The 10,861-nt window shown below is 38.8% G+C and overlaps 1 protein-coding gene across 1 annotated transcript in view; it reads left to right on the forward strand.

Moving 5' to 3' along the window:
- grip1 (glutamate receptor interacting protein 1) overlaps positions 1 to 10,645 on the forward strand; it is a 47,674-nt gene extending 37,029 nt beyond the window's left edge. Inside the window, exons 14-23 of the mRNA XM_030148419.1 lie at positions 42 to 122; positions 474 to 543; positions 1,331 to 1,476; positions 1,930 to 2,074; positions 4,008 to 4,147; positions 4,730 to 4,933; positions 5,022 to 5,175; positions 6,808 to 6,917; positions 10,326 to 10,436; positions 10,529 to 10,645. Of these exons, the coding sequence (XP_030004279.1) occupies positions 42 to 122; positions 474 to 543; positions 1,331 to 1,476; positions 1,930 to 2,074; positions 4,008 to 4,147; positions 4,730 to 4,933; positions 5,022 to 5,175; positions 6,808 to 6,917; positions 10,326 to 10,366 (1,091 nt within the window). The 3' untranslated portion in view covers positions 10,367 to 10,436; positions 10,529 to 10,645. The remainder of the gene's footprint in view (positions 1 to 41; positions 123 to 473; positions 544 to 1,330; positions 1,477 to 1,929; positions 2,075 to 4,007; positions 4,148 to 4,729; positions 4,934 to 5,021; positions 5,176 to 6,807; positions 6,918 to 10,325; positions 10,437 to 10,528) is intronic.
- Positions 10,646 to 10,861: the final 216 nt, after the last annotated feature.

The following is a 10,861-nucleotide window of genomic DNA, read 5'->3' on the forward strand; positions in this document are numbered from 1 at the left end:
TCATATTTTATTAATTATTGTTGTATTCTTGTGTCCATCAGAGTCAGTCATCCCCAGTTCTGGGACGTTCCATGTGAAACTCCCTAAGAAACCTGGGGTTGAGCTGGGAATCACCATCAGCTGTAAGTGAAAACACACAGAACACTGTTTACTGTTTTATCAGTTTAATTGAGAAACACATGGTGGACATCTAGGACACTGAAACTGCTGATATGTACAAGCATCACAACATATCATTGATGCATTTCAGAACAAAATGAATGGAGTAGAACATGCATTAATTTATTTTGATTTGGTCTCACATCATGTCCAAATGGATTTTGCCTTGAAATATACAGTCTTTGATACAGTTCAATAATACATATTCTTCTTGAGTTTTATCTTTATTTAATCACCATCTCAAAAGGTAAACAGGTTTAATTATTTACAGTTTTTCTCTTTTATGTGAGCTCTCTGTGTCTATGTGTTTGCAGCTCCATCCAACAGGAAACCAGGTGATCCTCTGATCATCTCCGACATCAAGAAAGGCAGCGTAGCACACAGGTACACACAAACACACACACACACACACACACACACACAGGTACAAACAAACACACACACACAGGTACACACAAACACACACAGGTACACACACACAGCTACAAACAAACACAGGTACATACAAACACACACAGATACAAACACACACATACAGATACACACAAACACACACACAGGTACAAACAAACACACATACACAGGTATACACAAACATACACACACACACACCACACACACACTTTTGTCTGGTAAATAGGAGCATTATAGTCAATCCAGACTTTTAGCAGGTTCTAAAAAGTCTACAGTCCATAATTAGGCTTTAAAATGCCTTGAAAAGATTTACAGGGATTTAGGCGGCTCTAATAACAGAAATGGAATATAATGGTCAAAACTATGTTTTCATAGGTATTAGTTTTATCACATGAAAATTTGAATCATGGTGTTTTGTTGGCTTAGACTGAGCTGTTTACATGAACAGAGGGAACAGGTTGCCTTTCATGGAGTCCACCTCGTTCCTACAGTGGAGTAGACCTCTTTTTTTATTCTGTAGTGGGTGGTAACCAGTGTAAAGCTCCTTTACCATCACCTACTACGTTTAAATCTGAGCTGGAGGCAATATCCTCTTAACCGAAAAAAACTCCGAAGGGATTAAACAAACCCTGGGTTGAATGAGGAACTTTCTCTGAACCTTAACACAATTTTGATGGGTCTTATTTTCTGAACCTGAAACGGGACCTAAACTGTCTGAACCACTGAGTAACAGTAATGTCTCTGTGTTTCTGTTCAGGACGGGGACGCTGGAGCTCGGAGACAAGCTGCTGGCTATTGATAACATCCGGGTGGAGAACTGCTCCATGGAGGAGGCTGTTCAGATCCTTCAGCAGTGTGAGGAACTGGTCAAATTAAAGATCCGCAAAGACGAAGACAACTCAGGTACGTCATCAGACATCATTAACACTCACTCAAGGACACTGAAAACCTTCTAATGGACCATGAATCCTCTTTAAAAATGCATAAAACATGTTGAATTACCTCCTCAACGACCCTCAAGACATCTTCAATCAGTTGTAACATAATCAGAGGCCATTAGATCCTTTTCAAGGACCTGTAGGATCACCTCAAGGATGCAGGTTTTTTAATACACCAAGTCCCATTAGCTCACTATTTATGTTTAACAAATAATTTGCAGCTAAACTAATTCTACTCATAGAATATTCTTAGTGACAAATAAAAGCCAATTCACTCCCAGTAGCCAATCAAAGACTCCAAAACTTCTTTGAGGACTTTTCAAAGACTCTTAAATTCACATTATGATCACATAGAGCCTCCTACAGTCTGTGCCATGTGTTCACCTGGTGTTGAATGAATGTTTGTTGTCGTCTTCAGATGAACAGGAGGTGTCTGGCAGCATCATCTACACTGTGGAGCTGCAGCGGTACGGCGGCCCGCTGGGCATCACCATCTCAGGCACAGAGGAACCGTTTGACCCCATTATCATCTCCTCACTGAGTAAAGGAGGCCTGGCTGAGAGGTACGCATACAAAAACACACACACCTATAAACTAATCATAGGGTGTTGTGTGGTCTTTGCAATGCCTGATTTAATGCACGGTCTGTTCTGTTTATTTTACAACATAAGGAACAATGTTAACTTTTTTAACATAAATGTTTTTTAAAAAATGCATTTTTTTCAGCTTCAATAAAAATGATGACATTAAACATCTGAAGACAAAAAGCCAAGACCACACATTTTGACTTCCATATCCCTACATATTTAGATTGTGACACAACACACATTGAAAATACACAAGAGGTTAATACAAAGATAGAGGAAAAAAAGGAAAAGAAAAAACAGAAAAGAACATTGATTTTTTTTTTTTTTATGAAACCAGTATTTTTAATGATAAAATGGTGAATAAATAGATTACTGGAGCCAATTCCTGATGATATTTCACGTTAGATGCCATCCTAAAAAAGGTTTCTTTTTCTCTTGAGTGTGTCATTTCTCAGATAAATGTATATATTTACAATATAAATTAAAAACTACAACTTCAATATATATTTTGTTTATATTTGTTATTGGCCTAATTTACTTATTAAACTTATTTTTAAATTCTTAAAAAGTTGTTTAATACCATTTGTTATTTGTTTCTTACCATGACCTTTCATTGTTTTCTACACTGTCCAACCAAAGAAAAACAGGTTCCAAGATGCATTATTTTCATTTGACACAATAAATATTTTAACATTTTTGTCCATAGTTGCATTAATTTTTCACTAAGATCTTATATTGATGATGTGAGAGTTTGACCACGGGTGGTGTTAAGTTTTCCTCCATCAAATCCCAGAGATTTTCAGGAGGTTCAGGTCTGGATTTAGGTGGACAATCCATATGTGAAAATGGTGTCTCTAGTTCCCTAAACCACTCTTTCACAAGCCAAATGACCCTGATAAATCCCTGACAACGTCCAATTTTCATGCTTTCTGTCAAAATATGAGAAGCTACTCACTGCATCAGTTAAAGTTAATGACACATTTACTACTGATATGTATTAATCACCGCAGTAATGAGCCATGGAAGTATTACCTCTTTACTTTGTTAAATCTAAGTGGGGACTTTTTGTTACTCTGCTGAATTTAGGGTTGTCTGATAAAAACTTTAGTCCACTTACATCAAATGAAAAGTAAAATAGTTTGGTCTTAATTAAACATAGTAATTTGATTTCAGTAAAAAACTGAGGGCAGGTTTTCTGATCAGGTAAAGTGGGGAATGTTGCCCTCTGCTGGTGAAGATAAATAATTTTTTTTTTTTTCCATATTTACCCCTTGGCCACTTCGGGCCAAAGGGGTATTGTAATAATTTTGTTGGCTGTGGCGGGTCTGTCCGTCCGTCCATTCAACAATGTAATTGCTTATCTGAAGAGAATGCATTGACATATCTGCACCAAATTTATGGTTCTCTTGGCATGGAGCAGAAGCCTATTGAAAATAGAAAATAGAAAACTGGCACCTCTTGTTCAAGGTCAAATGAGTGAATGTCCCTTTCAGCGGCATAATCACATTAGCTGAAGATGCATTGAGGTTTCCGCACCAAATTGACACAAAGGCAATCTTATGTAAATTATAGGGCAGTAACCTTTCAACAGAATCTTACACATCGTTTGGCCAAGGGGTATTTATAAGTGCACAGCACGTTATGTTACATAATGTCTTTTGTTTATTTTCTAACATTTTGGTTAAATACTTGTATATATTTTGTCAAATTTATGTATGTGTTAAAGTTACATCTTTTAGTCATCCAAAGAGTTTATTTTACAACCAGAAAAGACAAAGAAACTCATCAAATGCACAAAAAAGAAAATAATACATTACTATAATAGTTGGAAATACGTTTTGATCAACAGCTACACTGTTGCAGTGTAAAATGAGCTGTTTGTATGTGTGTTATGTGTCGTGTGTTTCAGGACCGGAGCGATCCACGTTGGAGATCGTATTCTTGCGATCAACAGCAGCAGCCTGAAGGGGAAACCTCTGAGTGAAGCCATCAGTCTGCTGCAGCAGGCCGGAGAGACGGTGACACTGAAGATCAAGAAGCAGGGAGAGTGTATGTTAACATCAGCATCATTATTTTTTTTATATTGTTACATATTCTCTGTTAGACAAAGACAAGATAACGCCAAGGTGATTATATTTAAGAGGAGATTTGTTCAGTTTGTGCCTCTTATGTATCTGAATCACAACTCCAACGCTGAATGACCTTTGAAAAATCCAGCGAGGAAAGAATTGTTGCTAGATCTTTAAAGGTTATCTATTTTTTGTTTGTGGTCATCTATGTCCACACGCACACACCCCCTCCCCCAGATTATGCACTGCCACACCAAGAGATCAATTCCACAGGAAACACTGGGCGAACATAGTTCTGTAAACTCAGACTGCAAGCTTCACATTTATCATCTTAATTGTGGCATCTAGAGTTATGGTGCATTACCATCCTAGTTACTAGTTAATATTCCATTAACAAAAAAAAAGCACAGAACAGTTAATTTAAAAAACAACTTTCTGTGTTTTTGTGCCCGTAGAGGGTAGTAAAGGGTATCTGATCAGTTGCAAACTTCACCAGTTCTTAACTTCTTTGTACAGTTCTGGTTGAACATTAATGAGTGTAGGCTTTTTTCCTTCCTTTTAGTATCAAGCCCAAAGTCCTGTGTGATTGGTCCAGGTGTGGGGTCAGGGGCGGGCCTTGGCCAGGAGAACCAGGATGGAGAGGAGGAGCCTGTTGTCATGGTAGCACCACTATCAAGCCAGAGAGCGTTCTGCACTCTGCCGTCTGTGGACAGCGCTGTGGAGTCCTGGGACGGATCCAACATGGACAGTAGCTTCACCACCCCAGGTATGTAGAGAATAACCTTTGACCTCTGACCTCTGAATACTGATCCTAACTTTTAATAATAATCTTAAATATTTCTGTTTGTTTGCAGCTCCACCATTTCAGTCGTCTCCCTACAGCTTCCATGAATGGCGCAACGCCAAGACAACCAACAGCCAATCATCTTCTTCCATTCGCCAGCGGGCCAATCCGCTGTCAGATCTGGGTCTGAGTGATGATGACTGGGACCGCCCCCCACTTGGAGGGTGAGACAGAGAGTGTTGCAGACAGCTTTGAGTGTTTACAAGCTGTTTTCTTCCTACAGCATGTGCTCACATTTCTTTATTAAACATAATTAAACCAACACTCAAAGGCCAACCAAAATCAAACTTATACATTTTACACTTTTATCCCCTAAATTTACTTGTTGACCTGTGTGTGTGTGTGTTTTTTTGTTGTTTTTGTTTTTTTTGTTTTTTTTTTTACACATAACCATATTCCTATTCAGTGTTACCTATTCAGAGCAGTGGCAAAAGGGGCAGCAAATGGACAACAAAGGGGGATGTAAATTAAAGTATAATACTGACTGTCACTGGATAAAAAAATCCCTGCTCCTTTTGACTCCCGTTGATCCTATCAGCCTTGTGAACTTTCCCAGAAGTCACTCTGGTCTCATTTGTTTTATTTTGACATTTTACTAAGTGAACTGATGGCCAGTTTGTCAGTTATTGCTTTGTTAATAACATTTTAGGACTAATAGAAGGATTTGATGTCTGCAGTGTTAGCTCTTATTGACACGTGCGGTTGACTTCAAACTGCCTGTGGAGTCAGACTATCACACCCTCTGTTTGTTAAATAAAACTTTTTTTTTCAGATGGACTGTAACTGTGTCAGAGGATTTTGTTATAGCACTGCTTCATTTTAATTATAAAAGCTGGCATATTAATTTAGCAAGGTTGCCTTATTAGAATTAATTTGGTTTTGTAATCAGATTTATTTTAGACTGTAGTGCCATTCTCTAAATATCAGGTGCAAGTCACATTTAGAAAAAAGCACAGAAGTAAATACATTCTAGAAACACAGGAAAGAAAAAAGAGCAGCTTTGCAGTGCAGTGCTGATAAAGTGCTGATGCATTTGCATGTGCGCAATGATGGGTAGTTTATATAAAAATGTGACAAATAGCACCAGGCACTGGAGTGTTTAAAAGCAGGCAGAGTGTGGACAAGTGCTAGTGCATGTGCGTACATACTGTATGAATCTGCAATATATGCTTGTCTGTCACACCTAAGTGGTGTGCTTACACATTATGCAAAGCTGACATTTACTGTATGTGTTAACATTTAGCAAAAAGTATAACAGCATTAGTTTGCAGTCTAGTCAGTGTTTTCAGAAAGGTAGCGTTTGCTTCACAAGTTTTACCCTCGCTCTACCTCATGCCACCTTATGTCAAAGATGATCACCCCCAGCTCCAAAAGCTGAGATGACAACAAGCAAATACCAAACACAAAGCTTTGAAAACAGGTAGAGCCTCAAACCAGTGTTGAAGTCACAGAGGCTGGCTCCACGTCTTGCACACCGACAGTAACAGCAGTATGTCTCTTGCTGCAGAGCTTATAACCGGCCCAGCGGTCTATCACTGACAGCAAGTACACACTGACATGTGACCTTTAACCCTCACTCCCTCCTCTGTCCAACCCCTACAACTCCAACAGAAACCCTTACCTGGTGACCTCTGATTCCGTCTCACAGACACACTCACCTGGTGGATTTTGTAGATGTAGCATGTCCCCACAGCACAGACTCCCCAGCATGACCGTCCGTTACCTCCTCCTCTGTGTGGAGTCATCAGCTGTTCTTCCCTCTGATTGATTGTTTTGACCTCTGACCTCTCATTCAGGTTCACGGTGGGGCATGATGGGACGAGCCAGACCAGGAGGAGAACTTCTGGTCTCAGGCACTGGAGGATCTGGAGACCTGTGGGCAGAGCGGCATCCCAGAGAACTGGAAGTGAGTCGTACTGTCATTACTCAAGTACAAACTATTAGAAGTAAGCAGCAGTAGAAATCCTAGGCATAATAATAGTACCTACGAGAAAGGGCTTAAGTCATAGGGCTGGGTATAGCACACTTTTCAATATTGTTGGTGGTATTTGAGGAGTGTTCTTTCCATTGCTAAGGCTATATCCACACCAATACATTTTTGTTTGACAAGGTACTTTTTGTATGTTTACACCTAACATCCCACCTGCCCCCCCAATTTATCACCCAGTCACATGACCCTGATAATTCACACACGTATATCAATTATAGGCACTTCCATCCTCATTATTCTGTCAACAATAGTTGTGTTGTCAAGTTCTGCTTGTTTACTATGATACTATGTACAATATTTTACCACAGACAGCTGTTTATTCCAGAGATTTGCAACAATGCTTGTGTCCAGCACTGTCACCACGCTATACCCCCTAATAAATACAATTTTAAAACACTTATTTTGGCTAAGCTTACATCTAGTATTAATATTACACCAATGTTTTAGGATCCCTAAAACTGAGACTTTTAGAGATACTGTTGACTCTCTTTATTATTATTTTTTTGACACTGGTTGTATTATAAATTAGATCTGTAGATGTAGATTTTATCACACTGACTACATTCACACCAGCTGTTAGTCACACAGTATCTGAGAATGTTTTCTGACATGATCATCTCTCCTGCTCAAGTGATATGTGTAACCGAGGTGGTAAGAATAGTTAAAAATGGTGGATGGTGATAGATTTGTTATAAATCATCATGATTTTAGAACTGAATGTAACATATTAGTGTGGATGTAGCCTGAAAGAAAAATGTTTTAATACCCTACTTAATAAATTGAGGTGTTTTGAGGTCTTACATATTCTCTAAACACAAGTAGCTGCCTAAGAGGCAATAAAATAGTGTAAGACCAAAGCGTTGTGTGCAAATCTTTAATTGTCTGATGCATTATGTTTAATTGTTAGTTGTTTCACAGATACAGTGTTAGAACAGTGGCACATCATCTAACATAACAATGTGCTAAAGCTCCTAGGTTTTAATCTGAGATATGAAAACAACAAAAGCAAAAAATCCTATCATTCTAATCTAAAAGTTTTTCCAAATGTTATCAAATATCTGCAGAACATTAAGAAAAACTGTTAAAGCCAAAATGTAAATATGACATTAACATTTAAATGATGTATTTTTGTCTGATGTAGATTGGTACATTTTTACTCTAAAAGACAAACAAAAATGTCAATGTGACTATGAACAATGTATTTTATCTCTGAAATAATACACTTACTTTCAAAATAATACAGTATGATCAGATCACAACTCAAGTTTTTCACATATCTTTAAATAATAATACTGAATCACCACCCAGCCCTACGTAGATGCAGTTTTATCAGTATTAGTGATAATATGCTTTCTCTTCATGTTAAAAGAGTAATATGCTTATACGTTGGTTAAAAATGCAGCAGTAAATCTGAGTGACTGGGCTGAAAAGAGAAATGACTGCTTCTCTTCCAGGAGTCTGGAAAGGAGACGCACCTCCTCACTCTGGTATCCTCTTTTCTCCCCACTTACTAATTCCTCCTCCTCCTCTCCTCTCTCTTCTCTGTACCTGGAGTTTTAGCGTTGTTAAACATCAGACATGTTAGCTGTCTTTGAATGTGACTCTAACCGCACCCAGCAGCAACGCTACCGACCATGGTGACGTCATTGTGACATTTTAGTGACATCGCCCAGCTTCTGAATAATCACGTGGCAGAGTCATGTTGCACCAGGCATGGCAGTTTGAGCAAGGCATGCTGGGAGAGCTTGTGCAAGGCCTGATGGGTAGTTTGTCTTGCCAGTCATAAGGCTGATCTGTCAGTCATGCATGCATCTGATGAGTCCTTGGATCTGATTGGCTGAGAAGTGAGCATCTGTTGAGTGATGTGTGAAGGCTTGAACAAAAATGATGTCAGTCATCACACATGAAATACATGTAATATATAGTAGATCCAGTCAGGAAATGTATCAGTACAAATGAGTAAATGATCCTTATTGGGCCGTCCACACCTAAACCTATAACTATAACAACAATGTTCTGAGCATCCACACTAATGAAGAATGACATTTTACAGTTTTTTTTTGTTTTTTTTTAAATAAAACTCACACTGCAAAAAAAGATGAAAAGGGGTTTATCAATCCACTTTCCCTCATATAAAAATAAACATGTTACACAACGCCCTCAACACAAAATACGTCCATCAATCTCAATAAAGTCCACAAAAATTATCCACAAAAGCCTATATTACCCACAACAGGGTCGACAAAGTGAGGCTCTGTCACTCAGTTGCCGACTCAGTTTGTTGACTCCTAAAAGACCCCAAAAAATCTATTTTGTCTCCCTGGGCACCATATTTTCAAAAATACATAATGAATGGCCCCATGTAAACACTGTATGGGAATTAAATGCACTTTGCCAGAATATTCAAACATCAGTCACAGAGAGAAAATCATTAAGAGTTGCTTCAAAGTACTGTGCATTACAGCCTCTTTTTTAATTGTCTGTTATTACAACTGAGGTCCTCTGCATTTATTAACATTAATGAACTTTTCCAGGGAACACTATTTTCTTTAATTGGGAGAAGGAACACATATTAATGTTCTTCATTCTACTCTGACAGTTGGCGACCCACTAAAACTGGTCCGAGACCGATTTCTGGTCCTGATCCTTGGTATGAAAAACACAAGTTTATGTCATAAATAAGAGTAGATAAATAAAAACAAAAAAGCACAATGTCCTCTAATTTCAGATGGATTATGATTGGCGGTCAGTATTTTTGTCAGATCACTCTGAAAGGGATCCCAATGACATCGTTCCTTTCTGTAATTGTTGTTCTAGTTGTTGAGTAAGAACGATGACTTTAAATGTTAAACCAAATGTTATAGTTATGGTTCTGGATGAGGATGGTCCTTTAGAGCAAAAAGACAGTAGAACCTTAAAGGTAAGAATTAAAACAAATGTATGTCCTGTAACTGGGTCCTGTTGCAAAATCTGTCATTGAAAACAGTTGTAGATCGTCTCAATAGACAGAACTTGGTGTTGGTAGATCTGCTCAGTAAAGAAGCAACAGGTCACATCAGTGGACCTGATTTACTGTTGTGATCCTGTGAGTAGATTTTGTCCTCAGCAAGATTCATGAAATAAAAAATGGCAACAGACGGAAACACAACATCAGTAAATACCATCAGAAGCATTAGTAGATCCTGTCAGTGAAAACCTGTCCTTTCCTGGTGTGATCTTGGCAGCTGGGGTCAAAGGTCACGCCCCCTCGGTTGTCTGTAACCTCCATTTTTAATCAGCTGTCTCTGAGTTGGAGTTTTTGACTGGCTCTCTGGCTGTCTCCAGGCAACCATAATGTCAGGCTCCAGCCTCAGTCTGAACCATGACCCCACCCCCCTGCGCAGCACGCTGGGTCGTCAGGCAAGTTTCCAGGAACGCAGCAACTCCCGACCACAGGTACTTGGCCCTGACCTCCGACCTGTACATTTTCAGCTGTTATGTCACATCATTGTTAGTATGTTGAACACATTCACATTGAATTCTCCCAGGTGACCACACGGTCCAACACCTTGCCCTCCGACCCCCATCGTCGAGCCTTTGCCTGAAGAAGATGAGGACAGGAGGTCAATGAAATCCTGAACCAGAACCCTGTGGAGCTCCACAAGGTGATCTTTAACTTCAGGATGTTGTACCCACTTGGTTCTAATCCTGAATTTCTTTTTAAAGATAATTAGGCCTAACGTTGGTTTTCCTTTTTATACATTTTGACGAGGAAATGCATATAAGTAGAAGATCTAGATTTTTAATTAGAGCTAAATCAGATTTGAGTCTCTCTACTGATTGACAATAAATAAATTACCACTTAAGGAAAGCATATGATG

Source organism: Sphaeramia orbicularis, chromosome 12, assembly GCF_902148855.1.
Source record: "Sphaeramia orbicularis chromosome 12, fSphaOr1.1, whole genome shotgun sequence".
Lineage (NCBI taxonomy): Eukaryota > Metazoa > Chordata > Actinopteri > Kurtiformes > Apogonidae > Sphaeramia > Sphaeramia orbicularis.